Here is a 19,704-nt window from a genome sequence, read left to right on the forward strand (position 1 = left end):
GAGTGGTTTTGAAATTTTTGAAATTCCCGGTGCTTGAAAGCATTCATTTTTTGGTTCTGTGATTATTTTTCCTAGTTCTTTCTTCCATTCCATATAATTTGGTTTATATCTCCCCAGATTCAATCTCTCTTCTATTTATGTGTTTATTTTCTTATTTGTGGAATCCACCAGGCAGTAATAAATGGAATCAAACTGTCCGAGCCACAATTCATTCTGTACTAATACAGGAACCGTAAACACCAGCCCTATCTCAGTATTATACGATTAATTCACGTACAGCATCATTTCATTACAAAGTCTCTGAGCGTCAGTTTCTCTTTAACCTACTAGGCTATGGATTGTGTTCCCATTGAAACGTGAATGCATAATATTTGGTTGTCGTGCTTGACAATTTAACTACTTATTCAACTGCTATTTTATATCATGACTTGAAAATATATACAAGTTACAGCCTGATTGTATACAACCAGGTCTCACCTGACTGGGGTCCTGTCTTACATATATGAACTCTGGTTTCTAAGAGGTAGTTAAAATTACACACAGTCCTCACCTACCGACCGGGTTCTATTCTTACGACTCGGTTGGTAAGTGAGGATGCACTAGAGAGCTCAGGCTAGAGAGCAGGTCTATGTTCGAGGGAACTCTTTAACTACATTCAATACAAACCATAGAACTGTTTATTTTTTTTGTCAATCTTTCTTTTATTAGAGGCAAATAAGATGGGATACATAAGAGAAATTGGGGGAAACGGTCAAATGAATTACAGTATAGGGTCAGTACAGCAAGATTAAATGACATTTCCTGAATTGCGGTGCCTCAATTTTTAAATTTTTGTCGTTAAAACCTTAGTTAGGAAATACAGGCTAAGGATCATAAGATCCGGTAGGTAACATGCTAACATATTAGAGGTCCTACAGTTGGTTTCACATGCGTAGACGAGAGGCTTACAGTTTAAGTATAATAGGAACAGGATAATGTTACATGTGAATAATCCACTCTGTTTAAATGAATAAGCTTTGTATAGAATGAAGAAGCAGGTTCAATAATTCCCTGATGCATAGGTTTAGGTCAAACAGTAGGAGTACGCTAACACAATAAACGATGTAGGGTCAGAGATTACAGGCTACTAATTAAACAGGGTTGAGCTAGAATGGCCACCCCAGGAAATAGAGAGTCGTTAACGAGCTGCGCATACAGTAGTAACTATAGAGTACACCTCAATATTCACGCAGTTGCTAGTTAGTAAATAAAGGCAGAATCGGCATTGAAACAGCTAGCAATATGCTTATGACAGTGCATGAGAGGTGAAGTAATCAATTAGCATACAGTTAAAGCAAGGTAGACAATCTGGGGAGAGACTAGCTGACATGTTTATAACACAATATGTTATTTAGAAGTTAGTTAGCCTTAGATGATTCATACAATAGATAGTCACTGGTGTCTGGGGTTCGTTCAAGTGTCTCTCGAGTGTCCTGCTGCCCAGTACAGTCCATGTGTTAGGTGAGTGGCTTGGTAAAGTCGGTCCTGTGTAATGCCCGGTTCTCGGCACTGTCAGAGTGTGTCGGTTAACGTCGCTATCATCCGACGCCGTCTCTCAGGAGGCAGCTTGGGTTCGCCTGTGGGATTCCGCAAGTTGCCACGTCGCAGGTGCGAGGGGGGAAGTCCCTCCAGCCCCGGGCTTGTGTGCAGTCCGGCATCTCTCGGCCACTTACTCGGTTGCCCCTTGGGTTCGAGTAATCTCCACTTGCGGGAGGGACGGAGGGTTTGAGGGCTGCTCGACGCTTGGGAAGCTTGGTCCTTCGCCCGTGTGGGTGATGCCTCTGGGCTCTCGGCCCTGCGGTCTGCCGCCCGGGTGGGCCGGGGTGTGGGTGAAGTGGCTGGTACGGCGGTCGTGCGCCCGAGGGCCTCCCCTTCGCCTCCCGTGGCCTGCGTCTCTGCTCCCTGACTGGCTGTGATGCGGTTGGTTCGGGACGGGACCTCAGTTGCCGGTCCCTCAGCTTGTCCCAGAACCTGGCGAAGATGGCGTCTAGGCGCTGAGAGAGGTCCGGTGGTTCCAGTGGTTCCTGCAACCGGTGCTGGGTGAGTGTGATGCTGCCAGTCGCCATTTTGCCTGAGCCACGTGGAGTTGGATCTCCGGGGACAGTGTTATCGGGTGCCCCAGATATCCAGTGTGGACCGGGATGACCCCCACCGGTCCATAGGGGGGGGGGATATGCAGGGGGTTCGCTGAGGTGTCTGTCCCAGGTCTCACCGTAATAGAGAGCGGCCGTCTCTCCTCGGTTCGATCGTGAGTAGGCCCCATCTGCTTGCTCGGGTTCCCGGGCGTCGTAAAGCGTGAGTCGGGTGTCTGTGGATGTCCCCGGGTTTCCCTGATTACGTGCCTGCCTTCTCGCTGGTGTTGCTATTGATTTTTGGTGTAAACACCCCGTTTTTCGTGGTTTGTGAGCCGGAGCTGTGTCTCGGTGCGTCTATCCAGCTTGGCGGCTAGGCTCCGCCCCCTAGAACTGTTTATTAACCTAAATTATTTGTAGCTCTATGTGTGTATCTCTTGTGGTACTTTTGAAGTGGCTAGAGTTTTCTCCCAAAACATTTCAACTTCAGAAGTTAATGGCAATTGATTGGAAATGCTGAGTTACTTGTTGATTCATAATTTGTCATATTTATGTTCGCTAGATAGGGATCAATATTTTAGATTTATGTTTTTAGGCTTGAGGAAAAATAATGGGAGAATTATGATTGGCTGAGAAGTTTCATCTACATCATAATCGGGAGAGATCACAAATACTGGACATTTTTCAACAAATGTCAGAACTTCTAAGATTTATATTTTTAATACTAATTTACTTTTCTGGCTTTTGAATTATCTGTATAATACATTAATAAATGCAGGTCTGCTCCAGCCTGGAATATCCCTTTAAGCAAAGGAAGCTACTTAACTGTCTAGTTTAGTACCTGCTATATCTTAAAAATAATTTAAATACATTTGGAAAGCAAAATTAGATGAAGAAACGTTAAACTAGATTTTGATCTACCGTACAATCAAAAGTATTTATTTTTGGGTTTTTTATGGTGATAATCTGTGCATATTGTAATTACTATTACTCAAAATCATTAACTGGTTATTTGGTTCACAACTCTCGCAGTCCTTACTACCTTTATTGAAGAACCTAGCAGATCCGTAGAATGTTCAGTGCTATTTGAATAATGGATGAAGCACATTGTCTCGCCACTACTCTAGGGATTTGGTGCTATGTCTTCTGCACATTGTTAAGCATGTTGTAAAACAAGAACCTCTCTGAATCCTAGCTTAGAGCTTAAAAAAATATATAGCCCCACAGCATGATACAATGAGAACACTTACTTTACTAATGTATTATTTTATCATTTTAATAGTTCCTACTTAATAGAATGTGTCTATAGGTTTTATGACTAAATTGGGTAAAAGGAGTTCACGGGGTTCAACACCAAAGGATTTCTGCAATCAGTGGAGGTGTTTGTAAAAGTAATATGAATGCAAAATGAAAACCTCAAGAGAAAATACGTGGAAACTTTTAGAATGAAGCTTCATTCAGCTAACAAGCACAGTTAAAGGGAAATTTTCTAGAGGTCATGAACATATTGCTGTGGCTTTAGCAGAACGATATATGTGTCCAGTTTGTAGATCGCTAAATCTTGAATACATTACGTTCTTAGAGGATGAAAGCCAATGTTATTGGATTTTGTTTTTAATTACAAACACTAGCCTAATTATTCTTTAGCAAGTCCAACACCAGTGAAACATCCAAGACTGGATTAGGAACTGATGGAACTGATTCTAGAGGCCTTTGTAGAAACAAAGGCTCCCTGGGTATTGTCTATCCAACATCAGCTCAGCTTTTTGCCCTTCTAATGAGCTGTTTTATTCATTATGTTCTTTTAGTAACAGACACATATTATGTAAATGACTTAGAAAAGCTGAGAAAACAAGTGCTGTTAATTGGGACAGTTTTGAATGATCACCAATTTCTCCCCAGGGTTAGCTAACCAAATGTTGGGGCTTAAATCAGGACAGTAAACAATATAAGAATGGTTACCAGAGTGAATTCCCAATTAAAATAATTTAAAACGCACATCTGCCTACTATACATATTAATAAGTACTGCCATGTTACATGATCCTATTATTCCTCATAGAATTGTTAGTTGTAGTTTGAAACTGGGTCATCATCATCTGCAGATTCCACACAATGTGTGTCAATTCTTTGTAAACTTGCAAGTATGTAAGGAATTATGGGAAATGTTGTGTGTTTTTATCAACCTAAATACATTTATAAAGCAATTTATATGGAGAAAACAGCACACATACAATACTAAGAATCAATAGTCATATAACTACATGTAGCATGGCACTCCTTCCCACTGATATTTGTCCCACTTGTGGATAGAAAGATCTGTTAATTGTTTCTGGGCCTGCAAAGGTATTCAGATTCCCTTCCTTTGATGGTGAAAGTCCATGAATCATGATGTATAGAGTAAAGTGCCTCCCATCTGGAGCAGGTAGAAATACCCATAATTCAGTATGCTCCTATCTCTCTAGTCTCTCCTCTATATTTCTCAGTTCTGCTACTAAAAGAGGAATGTGAATACTGAAGCTCTGACTTCAGTTTTTTTGTTACAAGATATTTCCTATTATGGGACACCTCATCACCTTTCTAAGTACTATATAACTCAGGGGTTTACCAAGAAGTGCAGGGGTTGGCAATACTTGTCAAGTGGGTTTGTTTCTTCTATGCCAGGCACCATGTGGGCAAGATAACCACTTTTTAAAGTCAGACTATAGTTCTGTGTCTAACTTCCATTTCAACCTTCAGGGTTCACTAGAGGAGCACGTGTCTTATGCCATAATGTTGAGTACATGCATATCTCCTCCTTCGAGATGCTGCACACTGGTTAATTTCTTTAAACTGTCTCTGTTGGCACTCCAGCATTTTCCTCTCCCTAAGACTTAACATGCATCAGGCCTGTAGCTCCTGCATTGCTACATACTCCTGGTGTGCTTCATGCTCACAATCCTGTTAACAGCTGTATTCACCCCAAGATACACTCAAATATTATCTTGAGGTCACTAGAACACATGTTCTTCCTTGCTTGTTTATTTTTCTGGATCCCATTTGAGTCAAAAACTTTCTGCCACCATTCATGCAAACTTACTCAAGTTGATGTGAGTAGAATGTCAGTTAGTATGATCACTGCTATGAGGATTCTAAATCCCAAATCTTCAAGACAGCCATTTGGTGTATACAAATTCTACCACTTTGCATCCATTGACACTGCTATTGGAAGGTTCTTCAGGCAGTTTAGTCACTACCCACTCTATTTTTGAAGTGACGCCATGTCCTGCTCTGCTTGTGTCCCATATGTCGTGACTCATAGGCACATACCATAAAAGAAAGGAAAACAAAATGTGTCTTACCTGACTGATTTCTTTCGAGATTGTGAGAGCCTACAATGCCTCATCCTTCATTATGTGCAAGGTCCTTATCTTGTGCTACAACTGCCCTGCATACTTTATTGTTTATCCCTGCCTTTTCTCCTCCCCTGTGTAGCAATACATAGAGCTGTAGATTTTAAAGACTACAGATTGAGGAGTGTTCTGAAGCATTGCATTATGTGTGTTTCTACCTCCTCTGGTGGCGAGAACTCGTGGGCTCTGACCATCCTTAACTAATTAATGTGTCAGGTAAGACCTGATTTTTTTTCCACCAAGGACATATAATGTAATTGTAATATGTATCATAATAATGGAATATGTCCCATACCTTTCAGCTTAATTTCATAATTAAAATGGGACACAACAGTATTTGAATTTGAGTTTATTAGATGATAAAGTAGATTGTTAGTTCCCACTGGAAGAAGGCTTTCAATTCCTTCTGCATTTGTTTATCATTTTTTTTTTGTTCTCTCAGATATATTTTTTTTGTCTTTTATCTTTTTATTTTTACTTGTACTAATTGTACTCATATACAATGTGGCAGTTTATAAATCAAGTATAATAATAATAATGAAAATGCATTATAAAAGAAAAAAATGCCAGTGGCGATTGTTTTAATTATAACCGACTGTGGCTGATGCCTTTGTTTGTTCTTTAAATTAAATTTTCAAGATGATTCTATAACATTTTCTCAGTTTTAGCTTCAGAAGGGATCTGGAAAGATTTCCAAGGACAAAAAAAAAGAAAACATGTGAGAACAAAGATCTCAGCCATTGGACTGTCCCCAGAAAAAAAAGGACCATATGGTCTTCCTTCAAAGATAGAACACAGAGAGAACTATAGCAAATATATATGACTGCAATGCACAATATGAGGAGATCTTGACCTGTACAACTGCACAATCACTCTCCCATGCCAGAATCACTGCATGAAAAAAGGATATTAGTAGAGCTTTCATAATGTAGTAGATATGAGAAAACTGCATGCGTGTGCACATTTAACAACTATAGGGAAGCTCCTTGTGAGTTCCAATCCCTCAAGGCATGCAAGCATCCAACTAAAATGTGTGTTTAATACATAATTAAGATAAAGAATGGAAGCCATTCCCTGAATGGAAATGATTTCTAGAGTACGTAATGGATATTCACGACATGCTATTTGCCTTTGCCCATCACAGTGTTTTTCCCCTAAATAAATAAACCCTTAACCCCCTAAATGCCAGACAAGTGGCAGTGCCAGAGAGTTCACCACATATCGCGCCCCCAGTGCGGTTACATTCCAGATGAGAGCCTTTTTTATATGAATTATGGAGATAACGTATTAAAACATGCAAACATGCATAATACAGAAAAGGAAAATGTAAACATAAAAAGGATTCTTGCCAATAAATGTTCTTCTTTTGTGCTAATCAACAGGTTCAGTAAGGAGTAGGAAATGACCAAGATTTTATAAATCAAAACTGGTCATTTATTTTCAATGAGAGTGCAATTTAAATCCCCATAAACCCTGCAGAGTGGAGGTCTATGACACATGTAGTAACGCTATCAGCTGTCGTTTGATAGATGTACAGCACATGGCACATCTGATTGTAAAGTAATTGATTAAGAAAAAAAATGAATGACGCTAATGAGAATAATAACAGCTGCTAGGTTTTACACACTGGCCCAGATCCTGTATAGGATTAGTGGAAAGTTATCATTCCTGTATTGTATCATAGCTTGCAGAGGTTGTACCCTAATTACAGCACATTTCTGCCTAGAACATAGGTTAAAGGAAGTAAAGGGACCTCAATGCAGCCATTTCTTATACAAGGAATATAAGTGATTAGAATGTTTGTAACATATCTTTTTGATCTGGTTGTATACGGAATACAAACTATTCCTCTATTACAGTAGATTCACATTTTTACTAAATGTGCCCAATTTTTTTTATTTTAATGATTTTTATTGTGTGGATAAGTAGTTTAATTGTTTAGTTTGTTGGACCAACTTTCTTGAGTGCTCCCGGACAGACACACAGACCTTTTTCTATTTGCAAGAATCATTTGGGTCCTATTTCTATTTTTTAGTAATATTAGTATAGTAACATACATATATAGGATATATCAGCCCGTCTTTATTAGCCCATCAAACTGTACCATCGGGAATACAAACCTGATTTACTAATGCTATAGTGTCCCTATCTAGTTTAGTGCCCCCCTCCCTATTTGCCATGAAATTAAGAAAATAAAGGTTTACTCATCATTTTCCAGCTGTTGCTGCTCACCTCTCCGTCTCCCACAATGTAATCAAGGAGGCAAGACCTCCTCCTGTTTTGGTCCAGTCCAATGTTCTTCATGAGGACCTGATATATATGCACATCAAGCACCAAATGCACATCCAAGCTCGCCCGAAGGAAAGCATTGAATTCAGTGTTTTCTGATGTGCTTCCACATCGCTTAACAGAGTTTTTATATTTGATGTAGAGATAACATGTTCTGGGTGTACTGGAAATGGCCTGTCTTTCAATCTTGGTGGATTTACTTATTAGATCTCTGAACCTGTCGTCACTCTGAAAGTATACATTCTCCAGATGATGCTTCTTTAGAGCAAATATGTCAACTAAAGTTGCTGCAGTTCCCAACAGGTGATATACTACTATGTATTAAACAGTTTTCTCTGAGGTTCTCTTTTTAATTTGTCTGACTGGGGATGCTCTAACTGCATGGTAGTTTGGGAATATAGGCATCAAGAATTTGGACGTCTTAGTAGTTTTGTACAATACCTGGTAATAATGGAACTCCTTCTCTTAATATTCCACCAGCAAGAGAAATAAAATTCCATGGTTGATGTGGTACATGGTAGTGTTGTGGTACATGGCAGTATTCACATCTACAGGTAGCATCAAGGTTCCCCAGGGCTCTGATGGCACCTCTACCTTCTTACTCGGAGAGAAGCTACAAATCCAGTTGATATTTGCCTTTAAAAAGATCAGTCAATGATACAATGACATATGTGCTATAAGGATAATGATATTCTTAAATTAATCGCCTAATTGCAATCAAGAATTTGAACTATTACATACTTGTAATAAAAGCAAATGGATGGCCCTGTTATCCTTCCATCAGGGTAGAAATTGATGCAGTCAGCTCCAGCCATGATCAATTAGGTTAAAATATCGTCCTGAAGAGAAATGTATGCCTTCCAACAATACAAAGACAGATGGAGCATAATCTTGACATTCCATACTTTTACCTTTAGGCCCTTAACCCCTTAAGGACCAAACTTCTGGAATAAAAGGGAATCATGACATGTCAGACATGTCATGTGTCCTTAAGGGGTTAAAGGACAACTGTCACCTAAAAACTATTTTTTTATATAATAATCCTATCATCAAGTATTGAAAATAAATAGTTTATCCTCTACCTGGTCAGCTTGCTGACAGCATCAATCAGTTTCCTGTAAGTCCTGATAGAGGAAAAAGGAGAGTCTCTACCACGGTCTGCTCGGCCACATTACATAAAGGGAGGTAAGCGGGGAAAAGAGAAGAGCACAAAAACGGCATGGGTAAGGGGGCAATGACACAAAGAGGGGCTGGGGCAGGGGACAATGACACACAGAGGAACTGAGAAGGGGACAATGACACACACAGGAACTGAGAAGGGGACAATGACACACACAGAGAAGCTGGGGAATGAGATAATGACACAGAGAGGCTGGAGAAGGGGACAATGGCACACACTGAGGGGCTGGTGAATTGAACAATGACACACAAAGGGGCTGTGGAGAGAAAGAGAAACACAAAGGGGCCGGTGGGATGTAAGGGACACACAAAGGGACTTGTAGACCATAAGACACACACAAAGGGGGGCTAAGACTCAGGAATAAAATGGGGATAAGATACACTAAACATAACAAGGGGCAATACACTCAAAAGATGGGATAAGAAACACAAAAAATAGGTAATACATTTAACGGGGGTTTAAAAGACACACAGGTGAAGATACGTTTTTCTTTGGGGCGGCAGCAGAGATATTCTGATGGGCTACTAACTGATTTCAGTCAATCAGAGTACAGCTGGAGTCCAAATTATGATCAATGACCTGAAAATCCATAGATAAGAGGATCCTCTGCTCTTAATGACATACTTCCTGGGTCAGTAAAGGCTTGTTGCAGTAATTTCCCATAACTATTTGTAGTTTATTGAAGGGTCAGAGGAGTCCCATTTGCTACCCCTTGCATGTGAATGAATACATTTTGGTCATATATATCACAATATATCACATATATAATAGCAGTCTTATACTGTGGTTGGCATAAAGGGTCCTAAAGGCATAGACAAAGTAGGCAAACAAAGGACTAATGACTATTCATGTAACATAATTGATAAGTGTAAAACATTTTTTTTAAATTAACTTTAGCAGACATCATAATCTTAAAAGCAAAACAGTTATTAGACACAGAAGGTTACTCATTAATTATTCATATATTGTTATAGCAGTGAACATAATTGTGGATGCAGTTAGTTTATTTTTACATGTAAACATTTTCTTAAAATAATAACGTGCAATAATGAATTAATAGCTTTTTTTTCCCCTTGCTCCTCTTCTGCATTCAGACTTACAGGAGAATAGCAGCTCTTATTAAAAGACAAAGTGCCTTTAACTATGGCAGCGTATATCATACGTCTTTTTTTTTTTTTGTCCGTAACACAAATGTGTGCCCACTGCTTTGTTACAACACTTACAAAAGTACTCTAAAATGGATTTCATAAGAGTATTGAGTGCTCTGATTTTTCCCATTGGAATAAACTTCAACTTTGGTAGAACAGTCATCTTGACCCCTGTTTCCTCTGCTTTTGATCATAACATCTATTTGTCCCAGTTTGTTCTTTTAGTTATATACAGAGGTCTGACCTTTGTTATTATTCATTTGGTTGATCAAGGTCCTCGTCAACTCTTGCCTATTTTATTTATTTTTTCCTTCATTTAATTGTAGACCTTGTTTGATGTTTGTAAAGTGCTGCAGAATAAATTGTAGGGCTTTAAATAATATTTTATATGTGTTTTTATGTATATGTGTGCCTTTATCTTCAACAAGTAAAACACTCTAGGGAGATGTACTAATTGCTAATAAGACTCTCCAGTGACAGCAAGTTGTACAAAGTCCCAAGTTAATTCATAGATATTTTTCTTATCACTTTATCTATAATTATCCCCACTCAAAAATGTTGCAGCGTTTATATAGCGTTCACTACTTAATACAGTTCCCTGTGGTGTTTCTTATTTAGAAGTTAATTAATGCCTAGTAATGTGTCCTGCATATTTGATCAATTAGAAGTATTCAAAAGAAAAAAAAATATCTATTCTGCAAGATTCAGGTGTAGTATTTCCCTTTTAAACTTTATACTCTGCATATTCTGTAGATCAGTGCAATGGATTTAACCCATAAACCTCTTTCAATTGTTAAACAACCCATCCCATGATACCCAACATGGTTTCTCTTGGGTGAGAAGTTGAATCCAGGCCTAAATACTACATTGGTAGTGGTGATCAAACTTTCAAAGCTGCATCTTGATATTTCAAAGAAGACTTACTAGCTATAAACCATCTTGGAATTCAACAGTATATGTTCAATTATTATTAAATATCACAACAAATCATAAATGCTTTTAATTTAATAACCATTTAATTGTTATTGCATCACATTTAATATATAATATAATCATATTGGAGCCCCATTGACATATTTCCACGGAATCACCTTGACTGTCGTTTGCCTTAATAATTCACATTTTACTTAAATGCCTTTAAAAACAAATTCCAGGCTTGATACCTGATGCCATTGAGTTGCACAGGGAGCATGGCTGAAGAGGGTGATGCAAAGAATATTTTTTCTTATAGGCACACTGTAAGCTAAAACCATTTCATCTGATTGAATTCGTTATAGTGTCTGGAGTCCCCTGACATTGTCCCTGCGTTTTGTGTTAAATCATTTTATAGCAGTTAACACTCAATTAGAGTCCCTGTCTACCCATAGCCCTGACCCAACTGGAGGTACGGCTAAGGCAGAGATAATACACTTCCTTGTTGCCATACCTATTCATACCTGCAATGGCACAGTGATAGGCTGAATGCAGTCAGCTGGCTCTTCCAGCCAATCACAGCCACTTAATGCTGCTCAGGCTAATGCTTCTAATGCTTCCTCATTATCCCAAGCAACACAGAGCAGATGGGTTGCTCCGGACTCTCGTTTAGCATTAGCTACTAAAAATGGTTTAATGCTGAATGGAAGGACAGTACCTCGGCTCCTGCTCCAGAAACTATAACCATTTCAGTGACATGAAGCAGTTATAGTGCCTCAGTGTCCATTTAATTTGCTGGAGGTACAATATGTATCTGAAGATCACAGTGCACATACTAGTTTTTAGTAGTCATGATAGTATAAAGTATATGGTCTCAATACAGCTGAATTGACGGCACAATGAGCTTAGGTTATTTACAAAAGTGAATTTCACATTTAAGGCCAAAATAGCCAAACTGTAAACAAAATCTGCAAATCAACTATGCTTCCAGTTTGGGAACTTTGGTCTTAAATTAACTTTGAATTCCAGACAATTCTCATTTAAGTGAAAAGCCCTGGCAGTGTAGCTCATGCCACATCCATGAATACAGTATACACAGAAATGAGTATTGTGGAATTACATTAAACCACATCACATAATCTGTCAGGGAAGATTGAGTCTTTGAGTTTTACATTCTGCAGCCTTACCTACTGGACATTAGTAATTGAGTAATAACATCCAGTAATTGAGAATGGGGGTTGCAAATTTAAGGCCTAAACATTATGAGCTAGAAAAAAATAGTTGGGTTGGATATTTTTTCACAGTTTGACTATTTTCATAAAAAATGTGTAATTTTCTTGGCTGTTCCCAGTTTTGTGATTTACCAGTAAATAGCATAACTGAATATGTATTGGTTTGTAAAAAAAAATGCCACAATGTCTTGATGATCACAAAGCCAGCACATTACCGAAATAATAAACTATACTTAATTATGCTTTCTCACTTCCCAACCTTCCCAACTTGCATATACCTTAACTGAACATCAGAGTGACTTTATATAACAATCATATTACAAACAGGTCAAATGCTTTTGGTATTACATTGAGATATCATGCTATATTGGGCTGTTATGTGAGAGGATATCTGTTCCTCACATGTAGTCAACAACCAAATTAACATCAGCAGCAGGCTTTACTTTTCTGTCCCACAACCTGTATTTAGTAGGTAGTGAGTTAAAGGACCACTATAGTGTCAGGAACACAAACATTTATTATCAACCCTATAGTGTTAAAACCACTATCTAGCCCCCCTGTTCCCCTCTTGCCTTCCTAAATATACAACAATCTTACTTGTATTCCAGTCTGGAGCTGCTGCCTCTGCCTCTGAACTGCATCTGACTTCTGACATCAACAGAAGTGAGCCAATCACAATGCTTTCCCAAAGGATTCACTGAGACTGTCAAGGAGGCAGATCAGGGGCAGAGCCAGCACAAGTCAAACACAGCCCTGGCCAATCAGTATCTCCTCATAGAGATAAATTGAATCAATGCTTCTCTATGAGGAAAGTTCAGTGTCTGAATACAGAGGGTTGAGACACCGAATATTGGGATGCATACTAGGCAGTATTGCCCAAGGAAGCATCTCTAGTAGCCATCTGAGGAGTGTCCAGTGGTGTTATCACCAGGCTGTAATGTAAACACTGCATTTTCTCTGAAAAGACAGTGTTTACAGCAAAAAGCCTGAAGGGAATGATTCTACTCACCAGAACAAATGCAATAAGCTGTAGTTGTTTTGGTGACTATAGTGTCCCTTTAATTTATAAATCATAGTAGCATGCCTGGCTATACATATAAGCTACAATTCTATGGCAATTAAGAGGCAACACTTATAGATGTTCATGCTAATTAAGAACTTCCAAAGTTGATGACATGAACAGGTTTATGTTCAAATTATTCTCCAACAGTAAGTTTTGGGAGCACTAGGATTGCTTAAGAGCTCTTAGCGGCTTCCCAAATCAAATTATGTAATATGGAGAATTATCAGAGCCCTGAGATTTACTGCAGAATAGAGACTTTCTGATGCAATTTATATTTTATTTTCTATTATTATGTAGACATTGTAAATACATTAGCTCTATCCCTGGAGTGTCCCTTTAAAGATTCAGCAATACGGCGGTAGTCCATTACCATAATGATGTATGATAATTTTATACACAATAATGCAACCAGTGCAATTTCCAGTATATGTTCACTTTAGAAGACAATGCCTTTTGTTAACTTTAAAAATGATTTATAACATTATGCATACAGCAGTGGGAGACCACCATACGGTAGATGTGTCATTACAGCAAGTAGACGGTTAATCTTCATGAATCTTTGATCATTTTCTTCCGTTCCACCTCTGTGTGTTTTCTCAGCTAACTGAAACAAAACAATTCTGACACCTCTATGGTCTGATGGACCTGAAGGACAATTGACTGAGAACCAAGATTGAAAAGCACAGTCCTGATAAAGCCACAAACTGAAAACATATGGAACAAACCACTTGCTGCACATTCTCAAACAAGATTAGATTGGATTTCTATTAGCCTTTTCCCTTTAATCTTCTCAAAGTTTACTACACAGGATATACTCTTCTTTATTGTCCCTCGAGGTCACCGCAGGGTGATTAAGCGAGGCTCCAAAATGGAATCTTACTAACTTATTCCTGAGATCAGAGGGTCATGATCATTTGATCTTTGGTGATATATTTTATAATACAACTTTGATTCAAAAAGCATTATCATATCAAAATCCATAACGAACCCTGAACAATTCTTACCAATATAATGTTGTTAGGTAGATAAGAATGACTGTGCTCTCCTGCTGCCTGTCTTTGTGGCTGAGTATGTCGGCATTAAAAGAAAATGCAGGCTGATTGATGTTCTTGAAGACTATATCTGCATTTGAATATATTCCCTGTTTTTTTTTCTGAGCACATCCATAATAATGAATATGGTATGCAGAGAAGGTAGAATCTATTCTTAGTTTTTGTTATGGAGCTATAAATATATAGCAATCAAAAATAGGGACATGGGTATATTTTTATAGTTTTCTGGATCAAGAGTTTCTGCTTCTAGATAAATCTTTTCTGCACCATGCTTCTGCCACCCACTACTCGCATGTTACAGCTGTGTGCTATTTCCCTTCTAGTTGAAAAACTCTGTTGTTTTCTGAGACAGAGGGCCATAGATCCAGGCAGTCGGTTACCATCACCCACTCTCCCTCCCATCTCCTTCCCAGACATTGGTCTTGTTTGGCAACTTCCAGTCCACTTTCACATTGAAAACATCAATCTGTAGTCTTTCTTTGCAAAGTATACCCAGCGTAGGTAGATGCCCATGCATTTAATAGGATCAACTTAAACCCAGTAAATCTGAAACATATCAGAAAGATTATTTAATAATATTAAATCTACTAAACTATTGTGAAAAAAATTAAATAGGACATGAACCAACATTGACCTTCAATGGCTAAAAAAACAACCAAACTCTACACATTAGCATATAGTCAGAGAACTAATATGTATCATTGGGCAATATGGTCAATGTTTCCCAGAGTACTTTGCACATGTGTCCTTTGGAGTTCAGCTCTCTGAATTAATAATTGCATTGGAAATGTTATTATTAATTTAAACGTATTAATGGTTTATTCCTTAAAGTGTGATTTATTGAAAAGTGGCATAAGAATTACAGGTCGTATGCGTAAAATTTGCAATTCTCTTGTCAATTTTTTTTTTTTTTTTTTACAATTGCTGTTTAGCAAATAAGCCTAACTGTGTTCTTCTGAGGAGAGGCAACAGGGTTACAAAATGACATTAACTCGAGACGTATAAGAGAGGTCAACAAATCATTGGTTCTCAAACAGCTGATTAACAATTATTCTTTCAATTACTTTGTTTTCATCTAACTTTTTCATTGGATCATATAGGAAAGACATGTTGTCTATTAGTGTATCCTTTTTATAAAGAGGTTATTACCCTAGTTATAAATATGACATAACATTTATGTGAAGCTTCTTGCAGGGACATGGTAGTTGCTTTTTCATGTTTGGTTCATCTTGACGTTTTAAAAAATATATAATAAAGTTTCCTTCTTGTATCTTAATACTTAATCCTTATAAATTGCTACTGGATGTCTATGGTTTGGATTTATGAGTATACTTGCTGGCATGGGCAGCCCGTCTCATTTATATTGATTTATCATGCTTGGATTGAAGTTATTTCCAATAAAAGCATTAATTCAGCGCACATCACTAGCAGCTTAATCAATATGCTCAACATGACCCTCGGTGTGAATCTCACCTCTCTGATCTCCTCTCCTTTGCAGGTCAATTGGTGTCCCTAGCCAGCAATGATGGGTCGGTCAAAATACTGTCTTTAACATCTGGGCAGCTATCAAGTTTGGAGGGCCATGAAGAGGATGCCCAATGTGCATTATTTAACCACAAAGGGGATTACTTAATCTCTGGAGGATCTGATGGAGCTGTCAAGCTTTGGTCCTGAAAAAAAATCTACTACATAACAATACCCTATACAAACTAAATGGAAAACAGTGGTGGTATATGTTACGTTGTCACATTAAATGTGTGTCTTAAGCATTCAATAAAATAATTTGTTAATGAGGCTTCAATGTGTTTTGTAATCATCCACCAAAAAGCTACTTCTTGTTCTTGTTCATTATTATTTCTTTCATCTTCTTAATGTGCATCATGCTCTGGTGCCTTTTGTTCAGGAGGCTAGAGATACTTTAAAATAACATTATACAAGATATGGTTATTTTTCTGGAAGCAGAAGTTTTTCATAAAAAAAGTGTTTTTTCCAATGAATATATTGTTGTGTTTGTAATTCAGTCATGGACTATCAATCTTCTACAAGACTGATGATAACCTCTGGCATTCCAGATGATCATGAATGACAGTTCCCAGAATGCTCAGCCAGCCAGAAGGAAATGCATTTCCTTTGATGGCTTAAGTGATGGAAAACCTTGGTATTATGGGTAATGTAGTTCACAAAAAGCCGAGACGCCAGAGGTAGTCTTCACAGCTGTAACAGGGGCTCCTCTTTAGTGGCCACAAGAATAAAAGCAAATGTTGTCCATAAATAATTGTCAGTTTGTATTTATATTTTAAAACCAATTTTGTAAATGAAGAAGGATCAGCATCCCCTCATATACCTTGATACCGTTTGGGAATAAAGATGATTCTGGTTGAAGCTCTCTGCCATAATTGGCAGCTATGCAGTCTGAAAGAGTAAACTACAGCTATGCTTCATGAGTTTTGCAGACATGTCAAGATAAAATAGGATAATGCAGTGATAATCTAATCAGCAGTAAATCTAGTAGAAACACCCATAATTGAATATATTTTAGATATTAAGACCGGACATCTGTGTAAGCAATCAACCTTTGCCTGAGCATCATTCCTCTGTTCTCAACACAGATTGAGATACAGAATAAAAGAGGACAACACATACAAAAATAATGATAACATAATAAAAAGGGGGGCGCTTTTGGAAAACATCATTTACCTCCACTGCTTTGTTATATTTATATTTAAACTTAAAATATTTCTGTTTGAGACATCAGCCAGGGGTTTAAAGAGGTATGCAGAAAGAAATCTCTCTCCTCATATAATATTGATAGTAGCAGAAATTAGGGGGTGGAAGGGATCGTATAGAAAAAAATAATATTGTCCCTCTTTTCACTAATATAATTACCTGAAGCAGCATTTGAGGGGTTAAAGAGGCAGGGGAATGGAAATGAAAGCGTGCCCCCAGCTACCTCCTGGGGGTTGTATTGTACTTTCCAGTCCTTCCTAATAAGCATTTCAGTGTCAGTCCTCCTGCCCAATGCTCTGGATGGAGAGGGTGATGTGCTGCTGGTCTGTCTGTGTCTCTGAAAGGTGCTGAGCATTGCTGTGTGTGTCACTGTATGAGATTGTGCTGCTGCTGATCGTTGCTATGCTGCTGTGTGTCACAGTCATTGCAGGGTAGTAAGCAGTGCTGCTGCTGCTTACCCTGTATTCCCATTCCCCCCTCTCCATGGTGCTTAACAGCACTCAGCGCTGGATCTCATACTGCAGGCTGAACTCCTTGCTGCACATCTTCCTGATCAGAGAACACTGGCACTCTGTCCCTGGTGCTGAATGAAGGGCAGGTGCTGCCTTGTCTGCTGTGTTGAAGTGCTTATGGAGCTGGCATGGTCAAGGATGCTGAAGGCTGCACACTACAGATCTTCCCAAGCTCCTGTTTGTCTATGGCAATGATTCCTCCCTCCTCTGCGCTGATATGACAGTGAAAACAGTTTCTAACACTGCCCATTGTATTTTCATGCTGCTGGCTGAGCAGAAGACTCTTCAAACCACCTCTTTTGAGAGGATTTATCCAAAAAGTTATGCCTTTTTCTTCATGTCTCCTCCTGAGCCACCTTTCTGCATGTAAGAAGCTGCTAAAGCAACATCTTTTTGTGAAAAGTGTACCAAGCTATGTGTGTACTTCTTTGCTATTACTGCTTTTGCTCTTGAAATCTTAACACGCGAGCATACACACGTACACCTCTATACACATACCTTCGCAACAAGCACCATCTGCCAAATATTCTGGGATATACTGCAAGTGCAAGTCTGACTTCACCATGAACCTACTGCTCAAGTGTGGATTCATTTTGGTGTGTTCGTGGTTTTTGGGCTCCAGTTAAGCCTGATGAGGTTTGGTTGGAAATCCTGGTAAATGGTTTGGTGACTACATAGAATTTTGCTGTGTACTATGGCAGGGAAGCTGGAAGGAAAATCTACTTTTTCTACCTAAAAATGGGTCCTTCTGGCACTTAGGATGGGCTAAACTACAGACTTAACCTCTGGTGTAAAGTTGATCTGTTTAACCTCAAAAGATGAAACCCCAATAGGTAAGCACATATTCTGTACTGACTTACCTTCTAGCATGCATGGTGGTACTTGGTGTAAACCTCATACATGTCTTGTTATTTCAACCTATCAACAGATAGATAGATAGATAGATAGATCTGTGTCTCATTGTTTTACAATAATGTATGTTTTCTGTTGGTTATTACAATGTAACTTTATGCAGAATTACTATTCTGCATTTCCTATAGAGGACACTAGGCTTCATAAATAATCAAATGAAATAACCTGTAGCATTTAAGGAGGCAATTGGTACTCTTCTTACAAATACAGCTGCAGGAGACTGAATTTCAAATCTCCACTGTCTATCTGTCATGTTCCTGCAAGAACACATTGCAAATTGTTTAACAAAATATCTGTAATGTCAAACATAGAGCTGTAATAGGCACAGTCTCCCCTTTGAAGGCTCAGACAAATCTGCAGTGTCAGTGTTGTGCTCATACTACTGAGGGAAGATGTTTTTTTTTTAGCTGGAGTATGCTGTAATCATTTCAGCAAAATCCTAAGCATGCCATTCAGTTTACATTAGATTTTACACATTTTTTGAATTTTTACATTTGTTTAAAGCAATAATGACATGCTGCAGATTTCAGTGTTTTATCACGAGAGATTTTTTCGTTGAAAACAGAGCTTGCAGTTTGATGCAGCATGCAGACCCTGAAGTGGTTAATCTGTAGTTCTTTGTAGCCAGGGACAGCAACAAACAGTATCGCTAGCCCTACCGCCACTGAAAGAGTTAATAACCTTAATCCTTTGGGCACAAGAAAATATATATTTTTTTGCACCTTTTGACACTTGAAATGTTAACCCCCCATGCTGCTTGTAGTATTTTTCAACATTGCCAATATGACATTTGTGAAACACATGGAGCCATATATATCCACAAGTTGTAGTCACCGTATGAATATGTTAATGCTTAGTATTAATGGCTTAGGGTGAGATACATGCAAAGCAGAACCATTAACATTCATCAGATGTTAAACAGAGGAAGCTTTGTAAATACCAGCTGCATTGTGCGAATGTTAACGCATGATGTTTGGAGCTTGAGATATATATATTATTTTTAATTCGTCAGACAATCACATGTCACAAAGGGTTACTATTATTATTATTTTGAAGAGCAAGACGATTTCTAGTGTTGTTAAAAATAGCTTGTCTTCAATCAAAATGCAAAACAGGTAATTAGTGTAATTGTGTACACACTTGGTTATGAATTTTAAGTTGTCTTTATAAAATGT

The 19,704-nt window shown here is 38.3% G+C and overlaps 2 protein-coding genes across 3 annotated transcripts in view; both read left to right on the top strand.

The window, feature by feature from the left end:
* SPAG16 (sperm associated antigen 16) overlaps nt 1-16,173 on the top strand; it is a 969,244-nt gene extending 953,071 nt beyond the window's left edge. Inside the window, exon 16 of the mRNA XM_063429964.1 lies at nt 15,877-16,173. Within this exon, the coding sequence (XP_063286034.1) occupies nt 15,877-16,052 (176 nt within the window). The 3' untranslated portion in view covers nt 16,053-16,173. The remainder of the gene's footprint in view (nt 1-15,876) is intronic.
* Nucleotides 16,174-17,143: 970 nt separating this feature from the next.
* The window catches only part of VWC2L (von Willebrand factor C domain containing 2 like), a 175,621-nt gene continuing 173,060 nt past the window's right edge, over nt 17,144-19,704 (top strand). The window contains exon 1 of one of the 2 annotated variants that reach the window (XM_063429966.1): nt 17,144-18,450. The gene's annotated coding sequence lies outside the window, so the exon portion shown is untranslated. The remainder of the gene's footprint in view (nt 18,451-19,704) is intronic. The other variant, XM_063429965.1, reaches the window with a different exon arrangement.

The sequence above is a fragment of the Pelobates fuscus genome, chromosome 8, assembly GCF_036172605.1.
Source record: "Pelobates fuscus isolate aPelFus1 chromosome 8, aPelFus1.pri, whole genome shotgun sequence".
Taxonomy (NCBI): Eukaryota; Metazoa; Chordata; class Amphibia; order Anura; family Pelobatidae; genus Pelobates; species Pelobates fuscus.